General features: G+C 35.6%; 1 protein-coding gene across 5 annotated transcripts in view; it reads left to right on the forward strand.

Annotated features, from left to right (window-relative positions):
• The window catches only part of LOC119745303 (probable cation-transporting ATPase 13A3), a 37462-nt gene extending 35294 nt beyond the window's left edge, over positions 1-2168 (forward strand). For all 5 annotated transcript variants that reach the window (XM_038221569.1, XM_038221573.1, XM_038221572.1 and 2 more), the window contains one exon: positions 64-2168. In XM_038221569.1, the coding sequence (XP_038077497.1) occupies positions 64-186 (123 nt within the window). In that variant the 3' untranslated portion in view covers positions 187-2168. The remainder of the gene's footprint in view (positions 1-63) is intronic.
• Positions 2169-12303: the final 10135 nt, after the last annotated feature.

A 12303-nucleotide genomic window follows, 5' to 3' on the forward strand; every position in this document is an offset into this window, starting at 1 on the left:
CCAACTCACATAAGTGATGTATAATTTCCAAGTTAACCTTCTTTTTTGTCTGAATGATTTCAGTACATCCTGGTGCCCAGTCCCGCCTTTATTCGTTTTGTGTCCTGCGCCGCCTGGCGGAAATCTAGACCACCCAAGTACACACTGCTAGAGATGGACTACCACTGCCATGGAGACCAAGTCTGAGGGGTGAGAATGACCAGGGGTCACCTCTAGAGGGAGCTGGTCATTTACTAGGGTTACCATGCAGATATTATTGTCCTGTACGCAATCAGCAATTATTCGATATGCATGATGTCTAGATACTGGAAACATAATCATACCAAAATCAGCATTTGCCAATGGATTTGTATAATCCTTGGACCCGAAATGGGACGATTGAACATGATGCAATTTGTTATATCGGTGTACATATTATTCTTGCTCCTTTATACTTCAGAAAGTAGCTTCAAAATCATTGAAATGTGTCAGAGTAATTAATGTAAAGTACAGTGAAATATCGATAAGTCAAACTCTGATAACTCAAAAACAACTGTTAAATCAAACAAAGAATCCATTGCTTTCAGTAGTATAACAATGATATCACCCTGCTTGATTAACTCGAAACTCTGCTTAAATTAAATTTTTAACCCGTTACCTTGAGGTTTGACTCATCAAGATTTCACTGTAGTTTTAAATATAAGAACTGAGTACATCTTGGTATTTTGTTGAGGTATGATATGTTCAGCATTTATTCACATTAGCGCTGATCTCCAAACAAATTGGACATTTCTGGGACTGCCGTCTTAATGCACATAGCAGGCAGTATTTGAAAGTAGTAACTGCGCCATTGTTTTCCGAAAAGTTTATCGTCAGCATTGTTGTTTTCTTAGTAGCAATTGAATGCCGACCTGTAAATGAGACACATTTTCCATGTTGTGTTTGGTTCCTCGGAATTCTAGTCACTAAAATCGAGATCAGCTGATCAGTGCATGTCACTCAGAAGTTTGACAAATAATGTTGATTTCAATTTTGAACTGACGTGTAAACAGTTCAATCTGTGATGAGTTTTATTGTAAAGGTCTTTACATAAAGAAAATTGTCGATTGTTGCAACCTGACGCCACTTTTCATCAGTTGTGAACAAAGTCTATGGAGAGTCAAGAAAATTTTCTAAGTATTTCCTAACAAAATTGGAAATGTTTCTCAGTCCCAGATTCATGTCTTATCATCATTTTTGCAATGACTGACCTTCATGGAGATGATATATGAAGAAAAAAGTGGCGTCAGGTTGCAACATTTTTTCCAGCATATTTTTGAAAACCTGGGATCTCAGTTTTGGCGCCTAGCTTAAAGATGTTAAGTTGAAGAAAATAAAAGTTGAAGAGAAATATCAGTGAACATGAATTATACTGAAATCGGGTAACTATTGGTCATTTGCCAAAGTAAATAGAATAACAAACGGGTTGGACAGATTCAGTGTTGCTCTGAATGTAAATGCGAAAAGACTTAATTATCAAATCGAAAACAAAGCTTTTAGAATTAATAGCATTTCAGTATACCTTTTTTAAGGATTGTGTAATGTATACTTACTATTGTATGTAAATTGAAAGTGGAAGAAATCACAATTTTATAACAGCATTTTTATGAAAGTACATGTATAACCATATTTTATAGATTTTGTAACATCCTTGATAATTTTGATATAAAAATAATGGCTTTGCCAGTGGAATTAAATGCACTGAAATAGTTTAATAAAATGTTAGGGGAGCCATGATATTCATAGGATATCTCGAAAAAGTGAAGGAAAGGTTAAAAAAGTGGGATTTTAGAATAAGAAAAATACATGGTTCTCTTGCGTTGCAAATATTACCCATGTCTGACAACTGTCTTTTTGACTATAATGTTTACCATTTGAAAGCATTCTAATTAGTATTACTCCACTTTAACATGTGGAAATGTTGCCAAATATGTATTAGTAAAAAGTATGATCTGAACGGGCCTTATTCACGAGTCTGCCATATTGAATTGAAAGTGAGGCAAAATCTTAATATTTAGAACTAGCGAAGAGATATAAAAGCAACTTAATTCCTAATTAATTCCAGTCTGCTTCTATGAATAATTTTTTAATTTGTTATTAAAAATTCCCTAACGTTTAAAGCCAGATTAAAGAAAAAATAGACAGTCAAATAAGGCTGCATTGTGCCTGCATAAATAGTCTGGCACCATCTCATTGACCTATTAACACTTAATGAAATACGTTCAGGGAACTCGACAAAAATGCAAGGGGTTAGCCGTACTTTTTTGATGAAATTTGGTTAAAAATTGACTTTTTCAAAACAATGCAGAAATTCCTTTGAAAAGTCCATCCGTCCACAAATCGCATTGGAATGTGTTCTTGGGTCCCTTGGGCATCTTTCCTGCAAGTTTGAAGCAATTACATTTTTTGGCCAAAATTAGAAAAAATGCAAGGGGTTAGCCTTACTTTTTTAATGAAATTTTGACTTTTCAGTAAACAACGCAGAAATTCCTTTGAAAAGTCCATCCCTCCACAAATCGCATTGGAATGTCTTCTAGTGTCCCGTAGGCATTTTTCATGCAAGTTTGAAGCAATTTCCTTTTTTGGCCAAAAAAACGTTTAAAGCCAGATTAAAGAAAAAATAGACAGTCAAATAAGGCTGCATTGTGCCTGCATAAATAGTCTGGCACCATCTCATTGACCTATTAACACTTAATGAAATACGTTCAGGGAACTCGACAAAAATGCAAGGGGTAATTAGCCCTACTTTTTTGATGAAATTTGGTCAAAAATTGACTTTTCAGTAAACAATGCAGAAATTCCTTTGAAAAGTCCATCAGTCCACAAATCGCATTGGAATGTGTTCTAGTGTCCCTTAGGCATCTTTTCTGCAAGTTTGAAGCAATTTCATTTTTTGGCCAAAATTGAAAAAAATGCAAGGGGTAGGCTTACTTTTTTGATGAAATTTGGTCAAAAATTGACTTTTTCAAAACGATGCAGAAATTTCTTTTGAAAAGTCCATCCGTCCACAAATCGCATTGGAATGTGTTCTAAGGTCACTTAGGCATCTTTCCTGAAAGTTTGAATCAATTTCATTTTTTGGCCAAAATTGAAAAAAATGCAAGGGGTTAGCCTTACTTTTTTGATGAAATTTGGTCAAAAAATGACTTTTCAGTAAACAACGCAGAAATTTCTTTGAAAAGTCCTTCCGTCCACAAATCCCATTGGAAAGTGTTCTAGGGTCCCGTAGGCATCTTTCCTGCAAGTTTGAAGCAATTTCATTTTTTTGCCAAAATTGAAAAAAAAGCAAGGGGTTAGCCTTACTTTTTTGATGAAATTTGGTCAAAAATTGACTTTTTCAAAACAATGCAGAAATTCCTTTTGAAAAGTCCATCTGTCCACAAATCGCATTGGAATGTGTTCTAGTGTCCCGAAGGCATCTTTCCTGAAAGTTTGAAGCAATTTCATTTTTTGGCCAAAATTGAAAAAAATTCAAGGGGTTAGCCTTATTTTTTTGATGAAATTTGGTCAAAAATTGACTTTTCTCCAAACAATGCAGAAATTCTTTTGAAAAGTCCATTTGTCCACAAATCACATTGGAATGTGTTCTAGTGTCCAGTAGGCATTTTTCCTGCAAGTTTGAAGCAATTTCGTTTTTTGGTCAAAATTGAAAAAAATGCAAGGGATTAGCCTACCCCTTGATGAAATTTGGTGAAAATTGAAAACAATGCAGAAATTCTTTTGAAAAGTCCATTTGTCCACAAATCGCATTGAAATGTGTTCTAGGGTCCCTTAGGCATCTTTCCTGCAAGTTTGAAGCAATTTCATTTTTTGGCCAAAATTGAAAAAAAATGCAAGGGGTTAGCCTTACTTTTTTGATGAAATTTGGTCAAAAATTGACTTTTTCAAAACAATGCAGAAATTCCTTTTGAAAAGTCCATCTGTCCACGAATCGCATTGGAATGTGTTCTAGTGTCCCGAAGGCATCTTTCCCGCAAGTTTGAAGCAGTTTCATTTTTTGGCCAAAATTGAAAAAAATGCAAGGGGTTAGCCTTACCTTTTTGATGAAATGTGGTGAAAATTGAAAACAATGCAAAAATTCCTTTGAAAAGTCCATCAGTCCACAAATCGCATTGGAATGTGTTCTAGTGTCCCATAGGCATCTTTCCTGAAAGTTTGAAGCAATTTCATTTTTTGGCCAAAATTGAAAAAATTCAAGGGGTTAGCCTTATTTTTTTGATGAAATTTGGTCAAAAATTGACTTTTCTCCAAACAATGCAGAAATTCTTTTGAAAAGTCCATTTGTCCACAAATCACATTGGAATGTGTTCTAGTGTCCCGTAGGCATTTTTCCTGCAAGTTTGAAGCAATTTCGTTTTTTGGTCAAAATTGAAAAAAATGCAAAGGATTAGCCTTACCCCTTGATGAAATTTGGTGAAAATTGAAAACAATGCAGAAATTCTTTTGAAAAGTCCATTTGTCCACAAATCGCATTGAAATGTGTTCTAGGGTCCCTTAGGCATCTTTCCTGCAAGTTTGAAGCAATTTCATTTTTTGGCAAAATTGAAAAAAATGCAAGGGGTTAGCCTTACTTTTTTACTGAAATTTGGTCAAAAATTGACTTTTTCAAAACAATGCAGAAATTATTTTGAAAAGTCCATCCGTCCACAAATCGCATTGGAATGTTTTCTAGTGTCCCGTAGGCATTTTTCCTGCAAGTTTGAAGCAATTTCCTTTTTTGGCCAAAATTGACAAAAATGCAAGGGGTTAGCCTTACCTTTTTGATGAAATTTGGTGAAAATTGAAAACAATGCAAAAATTCTTTTGAAAAGTCCATCCGTCCACAAATCGCATTGGAATGTGTTCGAGTGTCCCGTAGGCATCTTTCCTGCAAGTTTGAAGCAATTTCGTTTTTTGGTCAAAATTGAAAAAAATGCAAGGGATTAGCCTTACCCCTTGATGAAATTTGGTGAAAATTGAAAACAATGCAAAAATTCTTTTGAAAAGTCCATCCGTCCACAAATCGCATTGAAATGTGTTCTAGGGTCCCTTAGGCATCTTTCCTGCAAGTTTGAAGCAATTTCATTTTTTGGCAAAATTGAAAAAAATGCAAGGGGTTAGCCTTACTTTTTTGATGAAATTTGGTCAAAAATTGACTTTTTCAAAACAATGCAGAAATTATTTTGAAAAGTCCATCCGTCCACAAATCACATTGGAATGTGTTCTAGTGTCCCTTAGGCATTTTTCCTGCAAGTTTGAAGCAATTTCGTTTTTTGGTCAAAATTGAAAAAAAACCAAGAGACTAGCCTTACCCCTTGATGATATTTGGTGAAAATTGAAAACAATGCAAAAATTCTTTTGAAAAGTCCATCCGTCCACAAATCGCATTGAAATGTGTTCTAGGGTCCCTTAGGCATCTTTCCTGCAAGTTTGAAGCAATTTCATTTTTTGGCAAAATTGAAAAAAATGCAAGGGGTTAGCCTTACTTTTTTACTGAAATTTGGTCAAAAATTGACTTTTTCAAAACAATGCAGAAATTATTTTGAAAAGTCCATCCATCCACAAATCGCATTGGAATGTTTTCTAGTGTCCCGTAGGCATTTTTCCTGCAAGTTTGAAGCAATTTCATTTTTTGGCCAAAATTGAAAAAAATGCAAGGGGTTAGCCTAACCTTTTTGATGAAATTTGGTGAAAATTGAAAACAATGCAAAAATTCTTTTGAAAAGTCCATCCGTCCACAAATCGCATTGGAATGTGTTCTAGTGTCCCGTAGGCATGTTTCCTGAAAGTTTGAAGCAATTTTTTTTTTTGGCCAAAATTGAAAAAAATGCAAGGGGTTAGCCTTACTTTTTGGATGAAATTTGGTCAAAAATTGACTTTTCTCCAAACAATGCAGAAAATCTTTTGAAAAGTCCATCCGTCCACAAATCACATTGGAATGTGTTCTAGTGTCCCGTAGGCATCTTTCCTGCAAGTTTGAAGCAATTTAATTTTTTTTGCCCAAAATTGAAAAAAATGCAAGGGGTTAACCTTACTTTTTTGATGAAATTTGGTCAAAAATTGACTTTTTCAAAACAATGCAGAAATTCCTTTTGAAAAGTCCATCAGTCCACAAATCGCATTGGAATGTGTTCTAGTGTCCCGTATGCATTTTTCCTGCAAGTTTGAAGCAATTTCATTTTTTGGTCAAAATTGAAAAAAAATGCAAGGGATTAGCCTTACCTTTTTGATGAAATTTGGTGAAAATTTAAAACAATGCAAAAAATCTTTTGAAAAGTCCATCCGTCCACAAATCGCATTGGAATGTGTTCTAGTGTCCCATAGGCATCTTTCCTGAAAGTTTGGAGCAACTTTATTTTTTGGCCAAAATTGAAAAAAAATGCAAGGGGTTAGCCTTACTTTTTTGATGAAATTTGGTCAAAAATTGACTTTTCTCCAAACAATGCAGAAATTCTTTTGAAAAGTCCATCCGTCCACAAATTGCATTGCAATGTGTTCTAGGGTCCCTTAGGCATCTTTTCTGCAAGTTTGAAGCAATTTCATTTTTTGGCCAAAATTGAAAAAAATGCAAGGGGTTAGCCTTACTTTTTTGTCGAAATTTCGTCAAAAATTGACTTTTCAGTAAACAACGCAGAAATTCCTTTGAAAAGTCCATCCGTCCACAAATCGCATTGAAATGTGTTCTAGGGTCCCTTAGGCATCTTCCCTGCAAGTTTGAAGCAATTTCATTTTTTGGCCAAAATTGAAAAAAATGCAAGGGGTTAGCCTTACTTTTTTAATGAAATTTGGTCAAAAATTGACTTTTCAGTAAACAACGCAGAAATTCCTTTGAAAAGTGCATCCGTCCACAAAATGCATTGGAATGTGTTCTAGGGTCCCTTAGGCATCTTTTCTTCAAGTTTGAAGCAATTTCAGTTTTTGGCCAAAATTGAAAAAAAATGCAAGGGGTTAGCCTTACTTTTTTGATGAAATTTGGTCAAAAATTGACTTTTCAGTAAACAACGCAGACATTCCTTTGAAAAGTCCATCCGTCCACAAATCGCATTGGAATGTGTTCTAGGGTCCTTTAGGCATCTTTTCTACAAGTTTGAAGCAATTTCATTTTTTTGGCCGAAATTGAAAAAAAAGCAAGGGGTTAGCCTTACTTTTTTGATGAAATTTGGTCAAAAATTGACTTTTAAGTAAACAACGCAGAAATTCCTTTGAAAAGTCCATCCGTCCACAAATCGCATTGGAATGTGTTCTAGGGTCCTTTAGGCATCTTTTCTACAAGTTTGAAGCAATTTCATTTTTTTGGCCAAAATTGAAAAAAATGCAAGGGGTTAGCCTTACTTTTTTGATGAAATTTCGTCAAAAATTGACTTTTCAGTAAACACCGCAGAAATTCCTTTGAAAAGTCCATCCGTCCACAAATCGCATTGAAATGTGTTCTAGGGTCCCTTAGGCATCTTTTTTACAGGTTTGAAGCAATTTCATTTTTTGGCCAAAATTGAAAAAAATGCAAGGGGTTAGCCTTACTTTTTTGTCGAAATTTCGTCAAAAATTTACTTTTCAGTAAACAACGCAGAAATTCCTTTGAAAAGTCCATCCGTCCACAAATCGCATTGGAATGTGTTCTAGGGTCCCTTAGGCATCTTCCCTGCAAGTTTGAAGCAATTTCATTTTTTGGCCAAAATTGAAAAAAATGCAAGGGGTTAGCCTTACTTTTTTAATGAAATTTGGTCAAAAATTGACTTTTCTCCAAACAATGCAGAAATTCTTTTGAAAAGTCCATCCGTCCACCAATCGCATTGGAATGTGTTCTAGTGTCCCGAAGCCATATTTCCTGCAAATTTGATGCAATTTCATTTTTTGGCCAAAATTGAAAAAAATGCAAGGGGTTAGCCTTACTTTTTTAATGAAATTTGGTCAAAAATTGACTTTTCAGTAAACAACGCAGAAATTCCTTTGAAAAGTGCATCCGTCCACAAATCGCATTGGAATGTGTTCTAGGGTCCTTTAGGCATCTTTTCTACAAGTTTGAAGCAATTTCATTTTTTTGGCCAAAATTGAAAAAAAAGCAAGGGGTTAGCCTTACTTTTTTGATGAAATTTGGTCAAAAATTGACTTTTAAGTAAACAACGCAGAAATTCCTTTGAAAAGTCCATCCGTCCACAAATCGCATTGGAATGTGTTCTAGGGTCCTTTAGGCATCTTTTCTACAAGTTTGAAGCAATTTCATTTTTTGGCCAAAATTGAAAAAAATGCAAGGGGTTAGCCTTACTTTTTTGATGAAATTTCGTCAAAAATTGACTTTTCAGTAAACACCGCAGAAATTCCTTTGAAAAGTCCATCCGTCCACAAATCGCATTGAAATATGTTCTAGGGTCCCTAAGGCATCTTTTCTACAGGTTTGAAGCAATTTCATTTTTTGGCCAAAATTGAAAAAAATGCAAGGGGTTAGCCTTACTTTTTTGTCGAAATTTCGTCAAAAATTGACTTTTCAGTAAACAACGCAGAAATTCCTTTGAAAAGTCCATCCGTCCACAAATCGCATTGAAATGTGTTCTAGGGTCCCTTAGGCATCTTCCCTGCAAGTTTGAAGCAATTTCATTTTTTTGGCCAAAATTGAAAAAAATGCAAGGGGTTAGCCTTACTTTTTTGATGAAATTTGGTCAAAAAATGACTTTTCAGTAAACAACGCAGAAATTCCTTTGAAAAGTCCTTAAGTCCACAAATCCCATTGGAAAGTGTTCTAGGGTCCCGTAGGCATCTTTCCTGCAAGTTTGAAGAAATTTCATTTTTTGGCTAAAATTGAAAAAAATGCAAGGGGTTAGCCTTACTTTTTTACTGAAATTTGGTCAAAAATTGACTTTTCTCCAAACAATGCAGACATACTTTTGAAAAGTCCATCCGTCCACAAATCGCATTGTAATGTGTTCTAGGGTCCCTTAGGCATCTTTCCTGCAAGTTTGAAGCAATTACATTTTTTTGGCGAAAATTGAAAAAAATGCAAGGGGTTAGCCTTACTTTTTTAATGAAAATTTTGTCAAAAATTGACTTTTCAGTAAACAACGCAGAAATTCCTTTGAAAAGGCCATCCTTCAACACCGCATTGCAATGTGTTCTAGGGTCCCTTAGGCATCTTTTCTGCAAGTTTGAAGCAATTTCATTTTTGGCCAAAATTGAAAAAAAATGCAAGGGGTTAGCCTTACTTTTTTGATGAAATTTCGTCAAAAATTGACTTTTCAGTAAACAACGCAGAAATTCCTTTGAAAAGTCCATCCGTCCACAAATCGCATTGGAATGTGTTCTAGGGTCCCTTAGGCATCTTCCCTGCAAGTTTGAAGCAATTTCAATTTTTGGCCAAAATTGAAAAAAATGCAAGGGGTTAGCGTTACTTTTTTAATGAAATTTGGTCGAAAATTGACTTTTCTCCAAACAATGCAGAAATTCTTTTGAAAAGTCCATCCGTCCACAAATCGCATTGGAATGTGTTCTAGTGTCCCGAAGCCATCTTTCCTGCAAATTTGAAGCAATTTCATTTTTTGGCCAAAATTGAAAAAAATGCAAGGGGTTAGCCTTACTTTTTTAATGAAATTTGGTCAAAAATTGACTTTTCAGTAAACAACGCAGAAATTCCTTTGAAAAGTCCATCCGTCCACAAATCGCATTGGAATGTGTTCTAGGGTCCCTTAGGCATCTTTTCTTCAAGTTTGAAGCAATTTCATTTTTTGGCCAAAATTGAAAAAAAAATGCAAGGGGTTAGCCTTACTTTTTTGATGAAATTTGGTCAAAAATTGACTTTTCAGTAAACAACGAAGAAATTCCTTTGAAAAGTCAATCCGTCCACAAATCGCATTGGAATGTGTTCTAGGGTCCCTTAGGCATCTTTCCTGCAAATTTGAATCAATTTCATTTTTTGGTCAAAATTGAAAAAAATGCAAGGGGTTAGCCTTACTTTTTTAATGAAATTTGGTCAAAAATTGACTTTTCAGTAAACAACGCAGAAATTCCTTTGAAAAGTCCATCCGTCCACAAATCACATTGGAATGTGTTCTAGGGTCCCTTAGGCATCTTTTCTGCAAGTTTGAAGCAATTTCATTTTTTGGCCAAAATTGAAAAAAAAATGCAAGGGGTTAGCCTTACTTTTTTGATGAAATTTGGTCAAAAATTGATTTTTCTCCAAAGAATGCAGAAATTCCTTTTGAAAAGTCCATCCGTCCACAAATTGCATTGGAATGTGTTCAAGTGTCCCGTAGGCATTTTTCCTGCAAGTTTGAAGCAATTTCATTTTTGGCAAAAATTGAAAAAAATGCAAGGGGTTAGCCTTACCTTTTTGATGAAATTCGGTGAAAATTGAAAACAATGCAAAAATTCTTTTGAAAAGTCCATCCGTCCACAAATCGCATTGGAATGTGTTCTAGTGTCCCATAGCCATCTTTCCTGAAAGTTTGAAGCAACTTTATTTTTTGGCCAAAATTGAAAAAAATGCAAGGGGTTAGCCTTACTTTTTTGATGGAATTCGGTGAAAATTGAAAACAATGCAGAAATCCCCTTGAAAATTCCATCCGTCCCCAATCGCATTGGAATGTGATCTAGGGTCCCTTATGCATCTTTCCTGCAAGTTGAAGCAATTTCATTTTTTGGCCAAAACTGAAAAAAAAATGCACGGGGTTACCCTTGCTTTTTAGATGAAATTTGGTCAAAATTGGCTTTTCTCCAAACAATGCAGAAATTCCTTTGAAAAGTCCATCCGTCCACAAATCGCATTGGAATGTGTTCTAGGGTCCCTTAGGCATCTTTCCTGCAAGTTTAAAGCAATTTTATTTTTTCCCAATATTGAAAAAATGCAAGGGGTTAGCCTTACTTTTGAATGAAATTTGGTAAAAAATTGGCTTTTTCAAAACAATGTCCACAAATCACATTGGAATGTGTTCTAGTGTCCCATAGCCATCTTTCCTGCAAGTTTGAAGTAATTTTATTTTTTGGCCATAATTGAAAAAAAAATGCATGCAATTTGGATGAAATTTGGTCAAAAATTGACTTTTCTCCAAACAATGCAGCCTTACTCGTGGCCGACTCGTGAATAAGGCCCATTCAGATCATGTTTTTTACTAATTCATATTTGGCAACATTTCAACATGTTAAAGTGGGGTAATACTAACTAAAAAATACCTAACCTGACATAATTAGAATGCTTTTCAATGGTAAACATTATAGTCCAAAAGACAGTTGTCAGACATGGGTAATATTTGCAATGCAAGAAAGCCATTTATTTAGTAAAATCCCACTTTTATTTAACCTTTCCATCACTTTTTCATGCGAGATATCCTCTGAATAGCACGGCTCCCCTACATTTTAATCAAACTATTTCAGTGCATTTTATTCCACTGGCAAAAACATCATTTTTATATCAAAATTATCAAGGATGTTTGTTACAACTGATAATGTAGTAACCAACGGATAATGTATCACAAATTGACTAATACTGTATCACTAACCGACAATGTACCAAAAATTGACTGATAGTGTAGTAGAATTTGTATCCGATAATGTATCACGTGTCGACGGATAATGTAACTACAAAATAACTGTATCCGATAATGTATCACCACGGAACGGATACCGTATCAACCGATAAAGTACCAAAAATCAACCGATAATGTACCAAAAATCAACTGATAATGTATCAAAATTCAACCGATAATGTATCAGTACGGGAAAAGGTGTACACAAATGTTTGTTTTATATCCTATGTACGGCGCCCCACCTTTTGACCGGGGAAAGGGGTCCGGGCTATTGGATCACCCCACCCCCATTATTTTGTATTTAGAGAAAAAAGGGCAGATTTGGAGGTGTTTTTCAAATTTTCCAACCGCCGAAATGCATTAAATAGTACTGAGAAAGGGAGAAAAAGCACAAAAAGCTTGAAATGCGCTGATACATCTGTATCATGAACAGCGCCCCAGTGTTATGTGGTCTCCAGCCCCCCCCCCCCCCCTCAGATTTTTTTTTATTTTACCATGGAGCTATGGGCTCCGTGCACAAGTGCCCCTTCAACGACCAGAAACGGAGAGTTGGGGGAGGACCTAGACTGGTCCCGGTCCATCCACTGCGTATTTTGAATGATGCAAAGTTATTGGGGGAGGGAATAGTCTGGGAGACCATCGCAAGTTAAGTTGAACGTATGCGCGCGCCGACGTTGCCTGACAATCATGCGAAGACGCTGCGGCTAATAGCCTTGGCACATTCTGGAAGTGGCGTTGAACTTTGCGCGCGAACCAGTACAGTTCAGTTCGCACCAACCTCGTCCCCAGTGCTTAC

This window comes from Patiria miniata, unplaced genomic scaffold (assembly GCF_015706575.1).
Source record: "Patiria miniata isolate m_02_andy unplaced genomic scaffold, ASM1570657v1 HiC_scaffold_7, whole genome shotgun sequence".
NCBI lineage: Eukaryota > Metazoa > Echinodermata > Asteroidea > Valvatida > Asterinidae > Patiria > Patiria miniata.